Consider the following 22,959-nt stretch of genomic DNA (forward strand, 5'->3'; position numbering starts at 1 on the left):
AGGCATAAAGTGTGCTTCAGACTTCCTCAGTCCAGCCTGGGTATCCCAACACAAAGACCCAGTGGCAGCCAATTGACAGAGCAAGTCTGGATTTTAGGAGCTCTGAGTAGAGCCCACTTGTCTGCTGTGCTAGAAGGTGAGCTGAGCAGGTAAGGGGCCTCTCTGCCCATTGAGAGGAACCCAGGACCATCAGAGCCCCTCTGCTCCTTCTCCCTGCCCACGACGTTCCTTATCAAAGGTGTTGTCTCCACTCATTATAAAAAGGAAACTGAGGCCCAGTGAGATATGAGGTCTGTGTTTTCGGGAGTGGAGCAGAATGAATGTGTGTCATGTGCCACTGTGGCCTAGGGTCTCCTTCAGAGAATGACCGCAGCCATCACTGGCTACTTTCTGCCCCTGACACTCGGATGAGCTGCTGGGGACCAGCATGGTGTTTGCATGATGGTCAGCTGTTAACTGGCTGGCTGGTAAGTGGCTACTTTCTGCCCATGTGCTGCCCCTGACACTCGGATGAGCTGCTGGGGACCAGCATGGTGTTTGCATGATGGTCAGCTGTTAACTGGCTGGCTGGTAAGTGGCCAGTGGCAACAAGGCTCACTGTGCATACCTGAGTGCCACAAAGGCCTAGAGAAAGAGGCCTCAAGGCAGGATGTCAGAGGTCAGAAGATGCAGGGCATCTACTCAGACAGCCTGGGTAGCTGGAAGTAACCCTCTGAGAGGCTGGCCCAGGGGCCTCATCTTCTACTCTGGTTGGCCCTGGCTCTGCATTCCATGCCCCTTGGTCCTAGACTGGGACCCTGGACACAATGGAGCCCCAAGGGAAGCTCTTCGGTCATTTCCAGAGGCTCCTCCCCAGAGTTCCCAACAGGGGGAGTTCCCTTGTACAGAGGTTTCTAGATCTGCCCTGTTCCCCCTTTAAGCAGGCTCCTGCAGCAGGATTGTGCCCCCCCCAGACCTGGCTTGCTTGTAATAGGGCTGTTCCCCTTCTGAAGTATCTCCTTCAGACTATACCCGCAAAGTAGAGATTCCATCCTCTGCCTCCTCTCAGCTTCCTGGTCCCTGGCAGGACCCATAGTTGTCTCTGACCTTCTCTGCCTGGTACAGGGCTAAAATGTGATGCCAACAGGAACCCAGGCAAGAAGACTTGCTGGCTCTGCCCCAGAGGCCGGAATGGCCAGGCAGAGACCAGAGTCAGGAGCATGGGGCTGCTCTGGCCTGTGTGACACTGTTCACAGGCAGAGGTCCTGCATCTAAAGATAAGTGATGTGGCCCTGCACATGTTTGTAAGTCCCTGGGGCCAGGTACCACCTTAGCACAGATGGCACGCAATCTGTGGAGAGTCATCCATGGACTGTGCCACAGCATCCTCATAAGTTAAGTGTCCCCAGCTATGTGAGGTCATGGCAGGCAGGGGGGATAGAGGGAGAGAGGGAGAGAGGTGGGAGGAAAGGCCCACCAGACAATCACCCTGCACTGGGGCAGAGCAGGAAGTGGGGGTCCCAGGGTAACAAGTTAGACAAAGCACCTTTGCCTTGGTAAAGGATGTATCAATGTCACCTATCAATGTTTCCACCAATCTCAGGACCCACAGTGTCCTCACCTTCCCCAGGGCTTCTGCCCTCCTGCCACAACCACCCCATCCCTGTGGGAAAAGACATCTCTAGGAGGGACCCACAGAACATCGGCATGGTCAGAACCGCTAAGGGGAGCTCAGTCCCTCCCACTCTCCCCAGGAGACTAAGGGACCTCTGAGCAGTTACCTCACCATGTAGATAGGAAGGAAGAAGCCCTGGACTCAGGGAGGCTCAGATCCTCCTCTTGTCTGTCACAGTCCAGGCCAGGCAGAGGAGGCAAGAAGAAAGGATAGAGCCTTGCTAAGGCCAGGGTTCACTGAACCTTGGAAGGCAGCATAGCACGGAGGGTAGAGCTCAAGGGAGTAGGCACAGCTGGCTCAGGTTGTGAGCCAGCTCCTCCCCCAGTGTGTCCCCATACCATTTCAGGCTCCCATATGCCTCCCATGGCCTGGACCCACAGTTCCTGCCAGGATAAACAAGATGGGCTCTCTGTCTTTAGATCTGAGCTCCAGGCGGGCTGGCGTCTACGCAGAACCTGCTGGCAACAGTGGTCTTGACTGGGTAACAACTTTTCCAGATGTGCCCAGCAGAGCTGCTGTTCCCAGCACAGTCAGGGTAGGTCTCTATGGGAGTCAGGGAAAGAACACTGGTCTCTGGCCCCAGGAGCAGAGGAGGCCAGACAGAGCCTCAGGTGCCGCCTTAGGGTGAAGAGCTTGGGTTGTGTGGAAATAAGACCCCAGGCTGGACTGCTTGTCACAGGCTTGATGATTCTGCTGAATACGAGGCTGAGGGCTGAGAGGGATCCTCCCTGGCCTACACACTGGTTGGGGAGTATAGTGTCTTTATTTCCTCTGGGAAGATGGGGCCTGAGGGAAGAGGGACTTGGACACCGATGGCGTTGAGTAAGGTTTAGCTGACAGTATAGTTGCATTTTCCTGAGTCAGAAGAGAGCTGTAAGGGGTGTGGGAAGATGGGTCACAGTTCCTGAGGGGCCTGACAGAGTGGTCAGAACCAAATACACATATCCCCAGCCAAAGAAAATCCATCCACTGACCAGGTTTCCCCATTCTGCCTGCAATCCTCCCAGAGGGCTGCTTGGCAGCTCTCTTCTGCCCTTCATCCCCACCTGCCAGCCCTGGCTCTGGCTGACCCAGATGGGCCCATTCCAGACGGACAGAGCAGGGGTGCAAAACCATCCTCTTGTCAGGCCAGGCAGACTCTCCAAGCCTGCAACTGGAAAGTAGCCTCTGAGTTCGTCTCCCCACTGCTTCTAGCTCATTGCATCCCTGCTCCCCTCTGTCTCCCCCTGCTCGCGTGTTCCTGGCCTCACACCGGGGCTGTGCTCCTGAGCCTCCACGCCCTGTGCCTGGAGCAAGAGCTTGCCATCTTCCTTGCCTCCAGCCTGCTGAATCCCTACGCACTTGACCTGCTGACTCCATACTCACTCAGCCAGCCTCCCCGAGTCCTGAGGCCAGGCTTTCATCCCTCTTGGGCTATCCCAGGTTTCCTTATTGGATGAAGCTAGACCTGTAAGTGGCCATTGAGTCCCTACCCCTAGCACCTTCAGCGGGACTGACTCAGAGCTGGGCATAGTTGGTGACCCAGAAGCATCTGGCCCTGGCTCTTCTGTATCCAAGAAATACCCAGAGCCCACCTCTGCAAGCCTGGGAATGCCTCCCCGTCCACAGATAGCGCCTGGACATCAGGCGTCATACGATCTCTTTTAAATAAAAAACGGATTTAGTAGGGCCGAGGTGATTCACCAGAGATGGAACAATTTAATAATTTTCTAGGCTGCGGCCTCCTATTCCATCTCCTTTCCTGGTCCCCGCCTGCCCCTGCCCCCCACTGCTGCCTGTCCTGAGCAGCCATATCGTCCCCTTCGCATGAGGGACCACGTTATACCTATTCCTGCAAAGGGGGGGCTTTCTATTCCATGTTTGCCAGGATCTCTTGTGGTGGTCCCATTGGTGATAAGCTAGAGACAGGACAGCAAACTTGTCTACACGGGACTCATGTACCACATCCAGGGATGAAGGTCACGGTGAGAGAGCCAGGCCGAGCTCCAACAAGGGCACTTGAGGAAATGGGGCTGATCTGCCTCCACTCCACCCCGCCCGGGGCTGGCAAAGTCTCTACCAAGGACTGAAGTCACATTTTCCCCAGCCCTGTCCTGTGAGGGGGAGTCCCCGCTGGCCTGGGAGGCACCCCCTACCCCCACAGAAAACGCTGCTGCTGGCATTTGTGCCCAGCAGCCCAACCACAGCCTTGGCAAGGCCAGGCCAGGCCAGGCCTCTGCTGGGAGCAGCCCTGGAAGGAAGCACCTTGTGTGGAAGTGGCTTGGAGCACTTCCTTACTGCGTTCCTCCTCTGCCCTGGGCCTGGCCCAGCTGCAGCCTCCCTTCACTCCCCCACCCTGATTTCTTTCAGCCTCACCAGTCTTTGCCTTATTACACCACAAAGTAGCAAGCTGGAAAGAAAGGGACCAGATGGACTTGGCTCTGATGACCTCAGTTCATGGAGAAACAGATTCAGATAGGGAAGGGACTCAGCCCTAGAAGCTTGGGGTGTGACAAGGCAGAGCCAGGTCTAGAATTGGGGCTTCTGGTGCCTGGCTTGGATCTGTTAGCCACACTCAGCCTCTTTCTATCGCTGCTCTGCATGACTAAAGGCTGCATCCTCCTCAGCTCTAAGCAAGGACTCAGAAAAGCACCCTCCCTGACTGGGAACCATACAGATCCTCAGGAACTCTGCCCTCTCCTCATAACCTCAGGACCTGACATGCCTGTCTTTGAACAGAGCCTGCCCCAGCCTGCAGTCCCAACAGGGGGTCTTCCAGGTGCTCAAAGCCAGGCCAGCAGGTAGGGATCCCAGCTTCTGGCAATCACCCCCTTTCCTACTGTGTCCCTTACCTGGATGCCCCATGCCCTTCTGTAGGGCCGAGTGTTGGTTGCACCCTCTCGTAGGATCTGGATGCTCTGCTCCTTCTCACTAGCTCTTCCTTAGCTCTGCCTCCTTCTGTGATGTACACAGCAGCTGGACATTGCTCCTGGGCCTCTGGGAGGCCATTGCAGCAAGTCAGCAGCTCCCCAGGGCCACAGCCTCTGTGGTTCTTTGGCTTTTCCAGTGTGCAGGCCCAGCAGGCTTCCGCAGATGGAGGGATGCCCTGCTCTGAGAGCCTCATGCCCTTTGATCCCTGCTCCCAGGTTGGCACTGCTCAGTGGACACCACAGCCTTGGGGCCCTTAGGACTACCTGCAGTGCTGCACCTGCAGCTGTTCTTGCACCTCACCAGGGTTAGTAAATTCATCTTCAGGCCAAGGCTGTCATAAGTCTCATTCATAACGCCTCCATGAAGGAAGAGCCCAGGAAGCCAAAGGCCCCGAGGCCCACGAAAGGACCAAGCAGCCCTGACTGGCATCACTGCCAACTGCCAGGCATGTGTGAGTAGTGTGGAGAATCGCCTACTCTGGATGGACTCCACTGACCTCCAATGAGCTCCTGGTGGAAAAACTGTCCTTCAGGATGGTCCTCGGGCCTCCTGACTCCACATCCAAGACATCACACTGGCCCTTTTGGTCCCTTTCTCCTCCCCACTGTACATGACTATACACATGTGCACACATGACACACACATCCACATCTGTGCATATCACATGTGTACATGTATGTGTGCTATGTGTGATAGCTTGTGTGTAACATGTATGGTGTGCAAAATGCCAGTGCGTGCATACATGTACTCACACACATATGCACACACATGACACATGGGGGCTGCATGCTCACTGACCTTGCCTTCTCAGGAACACTCTGTTTTGCACACTGTGGCACAGCTACCTGGCGTCCTGATCTCTTCTTCCCTGTCTCCCTGCCCCTCTAAGGCTCACATCCCTCACCAGCTGTGCAGCTCATAATCCAGGCTCTCCCTCACCTTGCTTCTGCCATGGGCTGAATTTAAATGTGTGCAGAGGAGCCATGGCTCAGAAAGGATCAGCACTAGTCATGGCTGGGCCTCGTTGCTCTGTGGTCTCTCTCTTGACGACTCCAATTGCTCCATGCGTGCTACTCTCTCTTTTCCTCTCCAGCTATCCCTACCTCACAGCCTGGGTGAGGCTGGGACTGGTCTTGACCAGCTCTCTGCTCATAGCCCTTTGGCTCTGCTCAGCTTCTAGGAAGCATGAGAAAGACACTCAAGCTGAATGGAACCAGCAGTCTGCCAGCTCAGCAAGCCAGTGTTGGAGGGGATACAGGGCCCCCACAAAGCAAACACCACACAGGGTCATTTCTTGTGTCCCAGAGCTGTGGACATGGATGGTGGGGTACACGCTGGGGTGGGAGGCTGAGCAGGGCCCCCTACCACATGCACTGAGACCTCTCCTTCTCTGTCTGCCTGGGGATCCTATTGGTGTGAAGCCAACATTCCTGCGGCCCACGGGGCCAGTAAGATCACTGCACAGGCATATCACTGTCTCGCCTAATGAGAAAATGATGACATGGTCCCCCCACTACGGCCCCGGGTCCAGCGGCCAGCACACATGCCTCCCTCTCTATGGCACTGACCTCCAGCTGAGCCTGTAGGTCCTGGGAAGTCACCTCAAGAGGGGTCTCACTGGTACTCTCCTGTCATCTGTGTTCAGTGCCTCTGAACCCCAAGATCTTAGAATGTAAGGTCACAGGGCCTCCAGGTGGATAAGACCCCATTGTACCAAGGTAAACTGAGGCCACAGGCAGAAGTGACTTCACAACACTGTACACAATGAACCAGTCTCCCTACCCTCCGGCAAAGCAGCATCTAGCCAGGCACTAAGGGCCAGAGCCCTGTGAGTGATTAGACTCAGAGCCGGCCAGAAGAGGCCTGCCATCCAATACCACTTTGCACTCCTCACTGCCAGTCTAAGGACAGCTTCTGAAGGGGGATCCCAAGTCAGACCCATGCTCACTATCAGCTGCACCTACAGAGAATGGCAGAGTATGGAGCCTGGCACCCTCTGAGAGCTGACCTACCAGAGGACAGGGTTCAGGGGCATGATTAGAGCCAGAGCTTATTTTGGGAGGTGGGTTCAGGCCTAGGCAGGGCACTAGAAGCCTAAGGCAGGGAAAGGGAGAGGAGGGAAGGAGAGAAGAGAGGAGAAAGAAGAGAGGGTAGAGAAAGGGAAAGGAGCGGGGAGAGGGGAAGAGTGCAAAGAGGAGAAAAAGGAGAGAGGAGAGGGGAGAGGGGAGAGGGGAGAGGGGAGATGGGAGAGGGGAGAGGGGAGAAGGGAGAGGGGAGAGGGAAGAAGGGAGGGGGAAGAGGGGAGAGGGGAGGGGATATCCCAGACTCTCACAGGAATGTGAATCGCCAGCAGCCTGTGAAAGTACAGTTCTGATTCATCAGCCCTGGGTAGGGCCTAAGAGACACTAATGTACTATACACTAAAGAGCACAGTAATGCTAATAAAGCTTTCTAGTAATGTCGATGCCGTAGGGTCCCAGAACCATACTATGAGCAGTAATGGACCAAATTATCTGGAAAAGTCTTAAATCTCAGTCCAGTGAAAACAAAAAGAAGGGAACTGTTCAGGGTCCAGAGAGAGATTGCCACTTAGCATTAGTCCCCAACTGAGTTTCCTGAAATCCATATTAAGAATGGAAAGAGCTATTTACTAACTAGGGCTCCAAGACAGTAGATGGACAGGAAGTCTTTCCCTGACTCTGGAGCCGGAGTTGGTCAGAGTAGAAAGGTCATCCATGCTTAGCAGAACAACAGAGCTTTCTAGGGAAAGGCCTTGGGCCAGGTACCTCACTAGGGCAACATGGCTCAGTTACTGATCCGGTGGCACAGAGCCCCTGGTGCCCAGCCTGGGCTTCCCCACAAGACTATGTTGCCACTTAGTCCTGTCTCTGGCACCTGCTGGCTCAGACGCCACAGCCACTGGAAAGAAGCTGGCCCTGTGATGCTCTGCCACACAGATATTCGGGGGGGCAGCTGGGACCCAGGCTTACAGCACAGGAAGAGGTGGGGGTGGGGCAGCGGAAGAGCCCCACCTCTTCCTGGTAATTAGGAGAGTCTTCCTGGAGGAGGGGATACAGTCTGCAGATCTGTTTATGTGAAGGAAGGGAGGTGGTTTGGGAAGAGAAAGGTCTAAGCAGTTGGGGTTGTGGGTGGGCTCTATACCCACAGAGCCACTCACCCAGGGCTGGCCTGGTACACAGTGGGAGCAGGGGGAGTCATTGGCAGGCCCCACCTCATTTTCCCCCAGGATGTCCCTATGTGACCCTGACTTCTCTCCATGGCTGGCAGCTCTGCCTCCCCGTCCTTGGGTGTACAAATGAAGAGGCCTGGAGTATGCAGAGGTGAAGACACTCCAAGTTCGGTCCTCAAGGAGCCCTTTCCCACCAGGCAAGTGTGATTGGGAGCTGGAAATGGCAGCTGCCCTCCATAAACTGGAATGTTCTAGAGGAGCCTGCCCAAGTGCCACAAGGTGTCAGAGTAAGCACAAGTGGACCCCACAAGCCTCAGTTCTCAGCCTTCTCCCTCCAGTCTCCCCTCTGATGAGAGTGGGGCACAGCCCTGATGATTTTCCAGAAAAGGAAATGGAAAACCATTATACAAATAAACCCAAGATGTGCCTGCTATGGCCAGGAAGGAGGGAAAAGCACTGGGTATTTCTGCCAAGGAAGCGGGGTTTGCAGGAGGTGATGGTCAGATCGGCTGCCTGCCTGGGCCAACTGGCTTCCTTCTGAGCCCCCTGGCTTCTGACCCAGAGCTCTCTCTGTTCCACATACCCTCAGGGAGAGGGCTGAATTGAAGGAAAGGCTGGGCTCCCACACAATAGCTTGTGGGTATAGAATCAGGACACTCAAAGATATTCCAGAGTCCCCAAGTCTCAGGAAATGAGGGGAGCCAAGAGAGGAGGGCAGCAGGCCTCTTTCCCCTCCCCTGCCATCCATGGGGTGGGCTTCCCAGAACCCCAGCAGGTCCTCTGGGAGGTAGGGGCTAAGAGGAAGGACCTGACATTGGCTACCTATTAGCCTTGGTTCCCAGCAAGTACTTGGGCTGAGACTGTTCTTCTCTACCCCTAGTAGGACTAAGTGCCAGATCTGTTAGAGACTGGTACTTGGTACTTGCCACTCACTGCTGATCAGTCTCCAGAGCTGTCACAGTTTGTAAAGTCCAATCACCCTGACTTATCACCTCATTGGGACCAAAGCCCAGCTTGGGGCTGAGCCTCACACCTGCCCTCAGGTAAAATGGCGGACCAAAGCATAGCATAGGGCATGGGCCCCAGTTATGTGGCGTCACAGATGCTGTCTTATGGGTGAGAGACTGAGACACAAGCGTTATTTTGTGGGTTTATTTTGTAACTTAATGTAAGTAACACATCATAGAAGCCAGGATTTGAGACCAGCACAAGGATCTCCCACCCAAGAGTGACCAGAGTAGGCAGACAGATGCACAGGTCCAGATGGGCCAGGCCAACAGCAGCAAGGGAACACTGTGGACTTGATTCTGAGGCCAGAAGCTGCTCTTATACCTGTTAAGAGATTCCTGGTCCTCAGGAAGTGAGTTCTTCCAGTACCCACCCCATCCCAAAGAGGCTAAAGTGGAGCCCTGAGAACTTAGGACTGTACCCCACAGGAAGCAGCCCTGAGAATCCAGGAGGGGACACAGTACCCTGCAGGAATAGGCCCTGAGAATCCGGGAGGGGACACAGTACCCTGCAGGAAGAGGCCCTGCCCATGGGGCTGAGAGCCCTCTACCAGCCTGGCTGTCTTCCATGGTGCACTTGGGAGACCAGGCCCAGGGGAGCCAGGCAGTCCAATGCAGCTGCCCAAGGTCACACACAGATGGGAGAACAATGGGCAGTGGGTCCAGCCACAGCCAGAGCCAGAACAAAGACCTGGCACTTCCTCACATTGAGGCCCCTTCATGGTTTGCCAAGGCAGGCGGATGGAAGCTGCCTTCTTTGGGAGGCAGGTATGTTCCGTGGGCACAGCTGCAGCTGCCAGAGGGCAAGAGAGGGAGAAGCCACTGAGGCTCAGCTCTGCCTGCCTAGAAGTGGAGGCAAAATAGGAGATGTGGTCCAAGGCCTGCCTTGACCCTTGCTCCCAGGCCAGATCACCCAACACCAGCTATCCCCTGCCTGCTCAGAGTTAGCATCTTCTTTTGGATCCCCCTCCTCTGTATTGTCACACCATCTTTGGAATGCAGCTTGTCTACCCGTGCCCTGCTCTAAAGCTCTCCCACACTCACAGGAGGAAACCGAGAGCCTAGTATTCAAGGCCCCGCAGGACCCAGTCCTTCCCATCACCCCCAAATTCTCCTGCCGCCACTTAGAGTGTCCTATTCCCCTCCTCTGCCTTGATCCTCCTCCAGGACTCCCTCACTTGTCAGTCATATAGGGGCTCCTCCTCTGAATTCTGTGCCCCAGTGGAATCCAGCCCCAGGGGCTGGTGGGAAAATCACCATGCAAACCCCAACCATGTGTCCTCAGACAAGGTTCCCACACTCCGTGGTGGCCGTTTACACAATCATCCCTGATGTAATTATTAATAGCACCCCAGGTTCCGTCCAGGGCCAGGCCAGGAAGGGGCAGGGCTCAGGACAGTGCTGGCAGCAGGTGTCTCAAGTGGCGGGGAGCAAGCAAGCCACAGCCACTGGGAGGCGGCTGCTGCTACGCTTATCACTGAGGACTCTGAGGCTCTCGGAGGAGGGACTTGGCCAAGTCTCACAGACGTCAAAAGGCCCTAAAACAGAAAAAAGCCAGATAAACACCCGGGATCACCCTTATCAAGTGCCACAGGAAAGGGGCCAGGTTTAATCTCAGAACCACACCCAGAACCAACGGTTTAGACACCTCAGACAGCTTCTCCCGCCTAGCACTACACAACACAGGCTGTCAGCTGGAGGTGGGGCAGCAGTGGGCACAGGGTGGGGCTCCTTCTGCACTCCATGGGAGTCCTGGGCTGGGACAGGTATTGGGAGAGGAGGGAGGCAGGGGCATGAGCCTTGGGCTTAGGGAAGAAACCATGTGCAGAAGTGTGTGAGTGTATGTGTGCACATGTGTGTCGTGTACATGTGTATTAGCCTGCTAGATACACCAGAGTCCTGTGGCTGAGTTCCAATGGGTGGTCCAGGTGTTCTCAAAGTCTTCCCAAAGGAATGTCAGCTCTGTGGGAGAGGTGGGACCTGCTACATGACAGGCACAGAAGGCAAGGATCACAAGCCTCAAAGCCACTGCTATGATTTAGAGTGGGCTATGGAGGCAGGGGTGAGGCAGGCTGGGTTCACCCCCAGCAGCTTTAGATCCTCCAGCCCAGCAAAGAAATGTGCCAAGATGGAAGTGGTGCTGTGGCTCAAGCATAGAGCACTCGCCTTGAGCTGAAGAACTCAGGGACAGCACCCAGGCCCAGAGTTTGAGCCCCACGACCAAAACAAAACAAAACAGAAATGTGCCCAGAGGCCTCTAACGTAAGAATTCCTGCTTGGCCTCAGCTTCCCCATCTGTAGTTAGAAAAGGCCTTGGACGATTTGGCTGGACAAGCAAGTCACAGGATGTGTATCTGTAGGAAAGTGGACAGGAGTGTTCAGGGAAGGCCACCTGCAGGCTCCTGACATCACCAAACCCCCACCACCTGGGGAGGGAGCTGTCCATTTCCCTGTAACCCCTCAGGGCAGAGAGGTCTCCTAATTCCCCTGTGACCCTTTAGGAGAGGGAGCTGTTCTGATTCCCTCCTGCCTCTCAGGGGAAGGAGGTGTCCTAATTCCTGTGCCCCTCAGAGCTCTGGATGTGCACATCTCCACCCTGCATGCAGGCCCCCGCTGGGCTCTGCCCCACTATAAGCAGCCAGCCCACCCTATCCTGGCCTTTGCATTACACAATCTCCACTATCACAAATGCCTGACATTTTTTGCTCAGAAATTACACCTCCCACAGGCCTAAGGGGATGGGGCATGACTAGGGAGCAGGGAGGACTAGGGTGGAGAGCAATGCTGGCAGAAATGTTGCAGCCTGCTCACCTACTACAACTTTGGGGATCCCCTAAGGGCTGGTAGCCATGCAAGGATCATCCACAGGCATGTGAAAAAGCCATCAGCCACTTTTCCTTGTACCCTGACCTCACACAGGCCTACACTGCCATCCTGAGAGTACATACAGCCTTTCAACCCACTCCCTACCTCTACTCAGCATGGCCCTCCCCCCCATAGGAGAGGTCTGAGCAGCACTCTGCTTCCTGGGAAAGCTTCTGCCCTGGCCACCATTTGGGGCCTCCACCTGCCCTCTGCCTTCTGCTCTCAGCCTCCTGCTGACTCCCACTCTCTACCTCCCGGTCCTCTGAACCACCTTCCTCTCTAGGCAGGATAAGACAGCAGACGACTGTTCGGTCTGCTCTCGATACCACTTTCTGCACTTTTCTATCATGGGCTAGCCAAGGAGCTTCTACCCACATTGCAAGAACCGAAAGCCAACACTGTTGAGCCCCATTTTGCATGCTTCATGATGTGTTAGTTCATTTCAACCCATTACACCCTCTGGGCTTCAATCTTACAGAGAAACCATTAAGGCCCAGTCAAATGCTGACAGCCACTTGGGCTAGGCAACAGGGCACCACGCTGACCCTGACCATCTGACCCAAGGCAGCATACTTGAGTGCCTCAGTGCCTCTACCACACCTCTCCAGAATTTGTGAAAATCACAAGCCTGTGTCCAGAGCTTTTCCAACTTGAGCTCTGATTTGGTGAAAATGCACACTCTGGTTTAATGGCCTAAGGCAGCACTTGAGGCTCTGCTTCCTGAAGACCTCACGTGGGGCTGACACGTAGAACTCATGTTTAAGTCTAAGGCCCGCCGTGCTGAGTAGTGAAGCCAGGGTCCAGGGCAGTCAGTGCCTAGGAGCTATTACAGCTCAGGCCCTTCACTGCGGGCCCTCATGGGGACTTCTTTCTCTCAACAGCCCTGGTGCTCTAGGATGGGCTGGACCCTGCCCTCATTTGAGCCTAGACATGGCAACTCTATGGAGCAGTCCCATGCACTCTTGAGGGCACCTTGGCTCAGGACCTCCCCCAGTCCCTGGCAGGGCTCTGACCCTGCATAACACTGACCATCCTGAAAATGACTCCCATGACCTGCCTCTGTGTAGTCGTGGAGCCCTGCACAGATGGCCTGCCATTCTGTCATGCCTTCCTGGCCATGAGCACAGTACGGGCAGTGTGGGGTTGATGAGGCCTGCTGCTAGCGTCTCAAGCTATCTCCACTGCTAAAGCCAGAGGAGAGGAGCTTAGAACTGATGGAAGGCCTGTGTGTGCCTCCAGAGTACAGGAATGGTGGCCGGCTTACCCGGGAAAGGATGAGAGGCCAGGGCTGGACAGGGAGCAAGCTGCTTTGGTGCTCTGCATAGGGAATGCAGGGGTGCAGGGGCTGGCCCAACAGGAGTGCAGCTAGAGAATATCTCTACTGGAGAGCCCTAGCAGGAGGCGCCCTCCTGGGCAGGAACCCTGAATGTCTACTTGGCCTCCAGGGCTTTCTGTCCTACCCTGCCCTGGAGTGGAAGGAGTCAGTGATAGTTCCCGGAAGGAGTCAGTGATAGTTCCCGGAAGGAGTCAGTGATAGTTCCCTCCCACAGTGGCCACCACAGTGGGAGAAGGGGCTCTGCTCTCAAGAGAGCCTGGGGTCCTGGCCTGCTAGCCCATGCAGAGACCAAGGGAAGGAGAAGAGAATGGCAGCAGTGTGGCAGTGAACAGCTGTCCTCTGCTCTTATGCCACCGAGGCCTGCTTCCTGATGTCTGTGGGTGTGAGGCTTTGGGGGTGGGGGTGGGGCATAAACTATAAGGCTGTACCTCTCACCCTTTCTGGAGAGAAGCTGGAAGAGGTTCCTCCAGTTTTAAAGCTTTAACATATGCACATGAGCACAAAAGGCTTCACTGTAGCTTAGGAAGAGCTCTGAACTCCAAAGCCTGTCATGGGTTCCAGAAATGCTCTCAGATACAGAATGCCTGGCTGGACCAGGCCTTGTTTCCTTCCTGACGATTGGTAGGCATAGAGGGCCGGTCTGCCACCACAGCCTGGGAGCAGGTGGTGCTCAGCTCTTCTCACCTTCCAATCCAGGGCATGGAACGCCACACTCTTGCCTCTGGGCTTGAAGAATATTGAGTGCTCTGTGCTTGTTAGATGCCGCCTTCTGGAGCAAGGCTGGGCATGGCTTTTTTCCAGCCCTGCCAAAGAGCCCCCCCCCCCACCCCACAGCTGAAAGGCTAAGTGATTTTCATTGAAAGACACTTTTCCTCCTTAGGTAGATAAACAAGGGCTCCACAGGTCAGCTGACTTCCTTGCCCAGCTCTGTCCCCAGTGCCTGTCCCTGGCCAAGGAAAACAAACCCATAAACATTGCAGGGGATATAGGAAGTGGTTCTGCAGGAACCATGCGGTGAGCAGCCACTGCAGTTTACATAGTCAACCCCATGGGGCCTCGGACACAGTGCAGAGTAGTCCTTGTCCCCCATTTCCCTTGGGCCTCACTGGCACCTCCTGACTTCTCCAGAGTCAGGCTCCATCTACAAGGCATACAAGGCAAGCTCTGTAGGTGACATCACCGAATGCCAGCTAGATCCCCTTCACACCTGAGTGCTGAGAGATCCAAATGCCAGGTCTATCCCCTCCACACCACACTATAGAGGGACTTAGCTCTAGCAGGGCTTATATCCTAAGTCCCAGGAGGGCACTCAGAGGCTGAGGCCAGGATGCCTCCAGCATTGTGCCTTACCTGGTCCTCTGTCAGCCTCTAACACAAGCACAAATGCCTAGTTCTGCATAATCCCAGGTCATAGCCCAGGTACTCACTGGGCACAGACAGGGTCAGGCAAGGGGGGCAGCTCCTGTTCTGGGCATAGCTGTTGCCTGTTCTGGGTTTTGCCATTACCTGTTCTTGCACTGGAGTTACTCATTCTGGGCTTTGCCATTACCTGCTCCTATATCTCCTTACCAGGGCAGGTGCATCCTCCTCCTCCTTAGCCTGTCATGGCCTCTGGTTTTGGCACAACTCATCCCCTACCCCTTCCTCTTTACCAGAGTTTCTACTAGTATTCCTTCATGAAACCCACAGCACACAGACGAATGTTGAGGCATGACTTGGGTGGCCTGCTTTCCCTCACTGTCATTTGCAGGCTCAGAGCCTTTGCCCACTCACACTTCAACAGTTCACTTCCCTGTCCCTTGGCTTGTTCCCATCCCCCTTCCTGCCCAAGAGGCCCCTTCCCTGCTGGCTCTTCTTCACACCCGCTTGGCTGGATCCCTCATCCAACCAGGCCTCTGGGGATCCAGCTCTCCCTCTGAGCGGCTCTGCTTTCAGTCAGCTCAGCCTCTGTAGCGTGGCACCTGAGACCAGTGCTGGCCATGCAAGAGACCCACCTGCCAGGGGCAGCCACTATAGTCCTGGCTCTGGGGCTTCCAACATCTCCTTCCTGCCTCAGACCTTGCCAATGGTGAAAAAAAAGAAGTCCAGCACAGATTTGACTCTTGCTTTATAGAATGCATGGCCACTCATATCTAAGGCCTTCAAGGAACAATCCTGTCTTTGGCAGTTGCTGCTTGGCAGAAGAAAATCTCCACAGTGCACTGGGGCCCCCCGGGGCCTGGGCAGGCCCTTCAGAGAGGGGGTAATGGAGCCTTTTTACATGTCTGTGGTCATGCTGGCCTCAGTGGAGATGACTTTCAGAGACTTGTACAAGGCTTGAGGTGCAAGGGCTGCTGGTGATGAGCAATAGAGCTGTAGAACTTAGGTGCATCCAAGGGTCACAGGATGGGGTCTGAGCCATTCCAGTTCACAGAAGCCCCCTTCCACCTAAGGAGGAAGGGAGGAAGAGTTAGAGCTACAGAGGCCTGGTGGGACCCTCACTTACCAAAAGTTTCTCCACCAATGCCTGCCTTGCTCCTCTGCACTCACAGCCCCCCCAAACACCTTACAAACACATCAGGACCCCGAGAAGCAGTGAAAAAGACAGGTAGATGGTGGTTTACTCATCTGCACCCCAGCCAACTTTGTACTGTACTCTGGGCTCTGCTGACAGAGTATCTCTCAGGCCTCTGGACCCAGCTGCTTCCTAGAGGCACCTCATGTGGGTCCTTGTGGGGCATCTGTGCAGGATGAGGTCTTCACAGTGCAGGAGAAGCCCAGAACGATGGGAAGAGAGGCAGGAGGGGCTGAGCGCCTGCAGGGCTGTAAAGATTCTGGGCTTTCCTCTCAGGCCACAAGCAGCCAGTGAAGGGCTATGTGTATCACAGGAGATGACAGACTTTTGAGAGTTTGCTTTCTGAAGCCTTAGGAGGCATGGGGTAGCATTAAATAGCAGTTCAAGATGAGATATAATAGCAATTCAGTTCTAATGTAAAAGTTATTGTAGGTAAGACCATGACATTTCCTAACATTTGACTTTATTTTCTATTTATTTTTGGCAGTACTGAGGTATAAACTTAGGGCCTCATGCTTGCTATACAGATGCTCAACAACTTGAGTCACACCTCCAGCCCTTTATGCATTTACAGAGAGAGCTAACTCTTGGTCAGTCAGTAAGTGCAAAGCTTGGAAGCCACCAGGGAGTCGTTTGTAACAACAGTGGAAAACTGAGACAAGTTACAAATTGAAAGGGCTGAGATACAACAGATGCTGCTCTGAATGTCTGAGCCAAATACAAGATGAATAAGAGTTCTGCATATGCAATCAACAAAAATTAGGGATGTCAGAAAGAGGGGAGGGATGAGATGGAAAGGCGGCCTCACTCCTGTCAAAAACCTGGGCTCATCATCATCCTAGCTGACTCAGGAGGTGACCATCAGTGTGACTTTTCAAAGCACAGGCTGTCGTCAGTGGGGCACTCTTGGCATCTGGGGCTTGTCTAGTACACTAGAGGATGCTCAGGACCTTTTCCCTGCTGTGACAACTAAGGATGTCCTACGACTGCCAAATAACCCAGCAGGTAGACAACCCCTCTACTGCAGGATAACACAGCAGAGACATGACTCTCCTCTACTGATAACTCAGCAGGTACACAACCCCTCTACTGCCAGATAACCTAGTAGGTACATGCCCTTCCCTACTGCCAAAAACCCAGCAGGTATGTGATCCCCATACTGCCAAATAACCAAACTGGTATACAACCCCTGCCACACACACTGCCAACTAACCCAACAGGTATGCGGCTTCTCCACTGCCAAAAACTAACAGGTACACAACCACCCTACTGCCAAATAACTCAGCAGGTTGACTCCATGCTACACCCCCTGACTGAAGATACCAGCATGGAGGCTGACCTCAGCAAAATGCTGTGGTTCCTGGAGCTCAAAATGTACTCCGTTGTGGAAAGGCCATGCCATGGCTGCAAATGGGGCCCTTTCCCACCCAGGAGGACATCAAAATGGACAGTGGTTCCCTGCTTCCACAGATTCAGAACACCAATGAGTCTGGCATATTTCATAGAGGGGCAAGATCTAGGTACAGCCATAGCAGTAAAGAGGGCAGACCTGGTAGAGAGGTACTCAGGGCCTCTTCTTGCTCACTTTGAATTTCTACAGAAAGGCACATGTCAAGCTTGTCCCTGCACTCTTGCCATCTGGAACCCAGGCAGCTCTCCATTCTTCCCCTTGCCCACTCTCACATTCTCATACAAGTGACCTCTGGCTGACGGAATACCTGGGACCATCACCACCCAGACCTGCGTGGCAGGAGGATGCCCTTCCCTGGCCCAGCAAGGAAACTTGGTTTTCCTTGCCTTTGACCTCAGTGGTCACAAAGCCATGCCCACACCCCTCTCCTCAACTCTGCCTCCAACCAGACCCTTGCCTAGGTGCTTCCAGCTGATTCTCCCAGTTCCCAAACAGGAAGGAACTAACCGCCTGTCACTCTCCATTCCGCATAGCTCGAGGAAGAGTCATGAGGTCAGGAATGATCTCAAGGGCCAGGCAGGTGTGTGGGAGAAGTACATCAGAAGAGCATGCATGGTGTGGCCAGAGAGGCAGCCGACATCCAGAAAGGCCCTCTCCATGGGCGAGGGCACTGTGAGAACAGAGCCCAGGGTAGGGCTGGGCAGGGACCACAAATACAGAGCACAGGCAAGGGCTTTTGCAGGAAAAAGGGGGAAACTGATCTGCCCCGGGCCCTTGAAGGCACTGATCCAGCTGGAATTACATTTTCAATCTCTCTTCTGAGTGTCTGAACAGCAACATCTGGGCCCTCGCCTCAGGCCTGGTCATGAGTTCTTTCCTCTTCTCTCTGGACTGATGACAACTGCTTCATTTTCTCTTACTCCAGTGAGTCTAGAAGCATGGAGAGCTCATGTGAGCCTTGTTTAGAAATGACGCTAATGGTTTTTGCTGATATGGTTGCGAGCAGCAGGGGAGGAGTGAAGCACAGACCCCGCTCTCCTGACCCAGGTGAGTGGCAGGGGAGAGTGGGGCACAGACTCAGCTCTCCTGAACCAACACAAGGAACAGACAACTGGATGGGGCTAGGACTGCATCACAGTGGAGAGCAGCAAGAGTGGGGACACTGGTTCCAATTAGGGTTGTCTTCTCAGAGGCAAAACCCACAGTTGGCTTGTGCAATGTCTCCATGGCAACAAAGCCAGATGGCAGGAAATCAAACTGCCCTCTTGGTGACCTTCCACCAGGCTGGACTGTGAGGGCCTGAGCTGCTCATAACTGGGTTGTGGCTGGGCACATTCGGACCTCCCTTCTGGAGTCCCTGTCTCCCCATCTGTGAAAGGAAGGGCTAGAATTGTATGGACCCACACAATTTTCAGGATGACAGGGGTGAGGTATGTCCAATGCCAGCTTCCTGCAGTGTGTGGAGCTGAGTGTGAGGGCGGGAGGTGTATCTCCTCTGAAGTGGCATAGGGTTCATTCTGAACTTGGCTCCCACTCAGCTGAGAGCTCTGAGAGCAGGAACTGATTCTTGGGTTTCAGATGTTTCTCCCATGGAGTCTAGCCCCAGTTCTAGGTGTTTCTTCCATGGAGTCCAGTCGATGTTTCTCCATGGAGTCTACCTTGGGTTCCATAACAGGCGTGCAATGGAAAAGAAACCCTTTAGCCTACCGGTAGTCTATTCAGCTCCTAATCCATCCTGTAAGAAGGCTGGAGAGGACAGCACGTATACCCAGCTCTCACCCTTACCCATTTCACCAGAAAACAAGTCTGTTTCCAGGCAGCAGGAACCCTCCCTACACCCCCATCATGGGCAGACCAGTTCCAATGAATCCTCACCATGACCTCGAGGCCACTTTCCCAAGTTCCTCTTTTGAGATGTTTTAGAGTCTGGGATGAAAGCAAAGCACAAAGCCTTTGTAATCCAACCCTTGGAACGGGGTTCCGGGGCCTGGCCTGCTGTTCCCCATTATGATGGTATGTTATCTGATGGGTCAGTACCCAATGGTTCTGTCCTCACTCAGCTGCCAAGCATCTCTAGAATGGTGATGCAAAGCTGCATTGCATTAGGAGCAGTGGGGCATGACAGGGACATATAACAGGCAGAAGAAAACGTGTTAGAAACAAGGCCCCTAGGGACAAGTCCCCAGGCCTGGTATTCTTGATGCGATGGCTGCACAAGCAGAGTTATTCTCCCTCTGGGAAGCACTGTGGAGAACAGGCTGGGCAAGGCCTTATTCAGCCCAGGGTATAAGCAGAGGTAAGAGACTGTGCCCCCGGCATTGGGCTTTCTCTCTGATGTAAGTAGCTTCTTAGTTCCCCCTCACTGCCTTTGAAACAGCTGAGATGGCCCAGGTGCCATTTCTGAGTCGGGCCTTAGTTCCGTGCCATGCCACTTCTGTTGAGGGGCTTCCTTGGGGACAACCCTGAGTCATTCTCCAACAACTGCCAATTAGGGATGAGCCCAGGAAGGCCGAAGTGAGCCACTCACTTCTGTCCTTTCCCCACCCAGAAAGAGCAGGAGAGCCTGGGCGCCTGCCCCATAGGAGGATGCACAGAAAGTATGATGGAGGATCTAGGGGTCCAGACGTAGCAGAGACTGTGTCCCTGGCAGGACGGATGCCCTGTGGTCTCTGTACTGGCCCATATAAGGTGCCAAAGCTGGCACCACCTCATTTCCCCAAAGTGGCAGCTCTTCATTCATCACCTGGAATGAGTGGGCCATTGTACATGAAAGGACAGGAACCTGCCTGTGCCCTCAACCCTTGGCACACTGCCAAGCAGGAATGCTGCATCCAGCCGGTCCCAGCACACAGCCATTAGGAATGCTGCATCTGCCCAGTCCTAGCACAACACTGATGGGAATACTACATCCCCTCTCCTTTTCCCTTTCCTGCTGTTTCTATGGCACATGGTGTCCTCATTCTTCCTTGGCCCTACCCAAGGCCTTCGGGTAGACGGTGACCCTGGATGCCAGATGTGCCACCTGGATCTCAGTCAACCATAAGTTCAGAGCTTGAGATGACCCCACAGGAAACAGACTCTGCCTGAGGACACAAGGCATATGCATGGCTAAGACAATAATGACAAGAGCAGTGTTAAGGAGCTAAGGTTCTGCATCTTCCTAAGAACCATGCAGGCCTGGTGCTGCCATTACTCCACTTCGCAGATAACAGAGTGGCAGAGTGACATCCAACAGCTCATAGTAGGAGGCAGAACAAGGGCTTGGACCCAGGCACCCTGGCTTCAGATTTCTGACTTCCCTTCTGGAGGACTCCTTCCTCAGGTGCGCCCTCAACACACAATGAGGCCTCCCCATCATGCCAGTGACAACCCAACCCTCCAGAGCATAGCTCTAGCCCTGGAACCCCCCCCCCAGGGTGAGCCCACTCCCCCAGGTGTGGGGTGCTCCTTCCCAGCCTGGCATCCCCTAACTCCCAGCCGCTGAGCCTCCTCTTCTCCAGGTCCAGGGTGGCAGGGTCAGGAAGCTTCTATTACAGGCAGTCACATCCCACCAGGCCCTGGTTGGCCAGTCCACCCCCTTCCTCCTGTTCCAGTTTACAGCCTCCCTCACCAAGTCCCAGCAAGTCCCAGCTGCCCCATGAGGTCTAACAGAGCTTAGCACAATTGGGGCGTTCCCCCAGGGAGGCCCAGCATTCATCCGGCTATGCAGTCATGCTTAGAATCAGCAGGGCTACAGTAGTGAGAAATCTGCTATGTATAGGCTCCAACCACAGGGCTCTTACCTGGCACACCACTAGGTCAAATCCCCTAAGCACACCCTCCTTCCCATTTAGAGCAGAGTAGAACCTGAGATAGGGACAGGCTTGACTCACTTGGTTCTTATGCAGAGCTCCAGCGGAGGGACAAGGTCATTGTGGTTATTCTCAGGGGTGGCCCGAGTGGTATCTGGGGAGGGGGAGAGAGGCACATGCATCATCCCAGGACACAGAACACATCCCATGCCCTGGACCCAGGAATGATGAGCCTGGGGAATCCACATGCCCCACCCTTGGAATTTTGTGTTGAAGATTTTGGAGCCACCCAGAATCTTACACTCTCAAGGCCTGGCTCTCCTCAGCCACGTGGCTACACTCCTAGGTTCCCTCTGACACCATCACAACCCGAAGACACCCGTCTCCTTGATTCCCCCATCTTTGGAGCCCGTAAGTCTTCACTATGAGGGAGGACACTCAGACTGGATCCCAGGTGGTCTGTTCACAAGGGACAGCACGCCCAGCCATGTCATCACACAGCCACTGGAGGTCTTTCTAATACCTGTGCGCTCACTTCTATCTCAACCAGATCCAGCCTCATTCCTGGCCATAGATGACTCACCATCTTCCACCACCCTGTGCCCTACCTCAGTCACAACAATGTTCTTTCCAAACACATCCGAATCATATCCATACTCTTCCTAAAACACAACTTTTCTGTCTTAAAATCTTCCATGGCTCCTGACTGCCAAAAGAATAAATCCAACCTTCTCAGCTAAGTAAATCAGGGTACTTCACAGGTGGTTCCGACTTCATCATCCATCCTTAACACCATCAGGTGCTCAAGGCCCCACAGATATCTATTCTGTGAACCACACTGCTCACTGACACCTGGAGTGTTGAGGCCTTCTGTGAAGGGACAGGCTAAGGGTATCTTACCTACAGTTAGTCGGATCTGCTCCTGCTGGTTGGCAAGGCCATCATAGTAGTACAGATCAAAAAGCCGTTCAGCTCTCCAGTCGGACAGGAGATCTAGCTGCAGGCTGAAAAGGACACTGAAGTGGCTTTCGCTGCACACCACCCAGATGGGGAACCTTGGGGTTTTCAGGAAGCAGCCGACCTGGAGAAAGGAGAGGTCCAATAACACAAACTGCCCAGGGACAGGGGCGGAGGTATCTGCTGTCTTAGAGCCAGAGCTGACCTCCAAGGCCATGTGGTGCTGCCAGTCCACAGGCTCACTTTCCAGAGCTGGCCTGCCCTTTCACGGTGGCACAGAGCCTTCCTTACACACACCTTAACCCAAGCATCGCCTATTCCTTCCCCAGCCCAGGGCTGGGGGGGAGGGGGGAGGGCAACCTGAATCCTGTAGTTCCTGAACCATCACTCATTTCAGCCCCACTGATGGCCCTCATCTGGCCACTATCTCATAACCTGCTCTTACCCAGCTCATCAGGCCCTGGTCTGTCCAACTCTTGAATTCTCTTCTCCTTCGGAAGGTACTTCTCCCATTCCCCAATTGGGATGGGATCACTTCCTCTTTCCCTAGAGCTTATCACTGAACAACTGCTCTTCAATCCCACACTAAAGCTCCTACTAGGTAGTTGGCAAAGTAAGGTTGTAGGGAATTAAGTGGGGCATGAACTAGAACCACCATCCTAGTTAGGATAGGAGGAGTGGGGTTCATGGAGCTGGCAGCAAAGTCCAGGGTGATACAAGAAGAACTGGCTGAGAAATTCAAAGCACACAGACCCTTCTCAGTTAAGAGAGTACAGGAGAGGTCATGCAATGCCAGAAGAAGCAGCAGGACTTCCTCCTGATGAGGAGTCTGTAACCAGAGAGGCTTAGGCAGGTGGAGGATAGGATAGGACAGATGCCCAGGGGCTCAGGAAGGAGGTTAGGGGAGGGCGGATGCATGTATTCTCAGATGTATGTCAGCAGAGTACTCAATACACAGCCATTATCTGCCTTGCAAAGGGAAAGGTCTGGCCCAGGACCTTTGAATGTTCTAGCCACCAGTAGGCTCTTTCCCTGCTCCCCACAAGTCCCTGGGGCAGTGCCTCTCCTGGCTGGGGGCCTAGTTATTCGGCCTACGTGCATTAGGTCAGGCTGGGGCTGGCCTAATCCCTACCAGCCTCAGGGAGATGTTTGTATGCTCAGGTATTTACAGCTACCACCTGTGGATTAAGGAAAGAATGGGAATTATTTTTCCAGTGGGGAAAAAGGCATACTCCTCCACGCCACTCACAGGAGTGACAGGGGTGACTGCGGGCTGAGGTGGTC

At 54.2% G+C, this 22,959-nt stretch overlaps 1 protein-coding gene across 2 annotated transcripts in view; it reads right to left on the reverse strand.

The window, feature by feature from the left end:
* Positions 1–8,907: 8,907 nt before the first annotated feature.
* Positions 8,908–22,959, reverse strand: part of Mindy4 (MINDY lysine 48 deubiquitinase 4) — a 98,073-nt gene continuing 84,021 nt past the window's right edge. The window contains exons 16-20 of one of the 2 annotated variants that reach the window (XM_070014296.1): positions 21,619–21,799; positions 20,800–20,872; positions 17,730–17,857; positions 14,957–15,389; positions 8,908–10,299 (exon numbers count right to left, since the gene is read on the reverse strand). In XM_070014296.1, the coding sequence (XP_069870397.1) occupies positions 17,791–17,857; positions 20,800–20,872; positions 21,619–21,799 (321 nt within the window). In that variant the 3' untranslated portion in view covers positions 8,908–10,299; positions 14,957–15,389; positions 17,730–17,790. The remainder of the gene's footprint in view (positions 10,300–14,956; positions 15,390–17,729; positions 17,858–20,799; positions 20,873–21,618; positions 21,800–22,959) is intronic. The other variant, XM_070014297.1, reaches the window with a different exon arrangement.

This window comes from Dipodomys merriami, unplaced genomic scaffold (assembly GCF_024711535.1).
Source record: "Dipodomys merriami isolate MVZ:Mamm:240054 unplaced genomic scaffold, mDipMer1.0.p SCAF_94, whole genome shotgun sequence".
Taxonomy (NCBI): Eukaryota; Metazoa; Chordata; class Mammalia; order Rodentia; family Heteromyidae; genus Dipodomys; species Dipodomys merriami.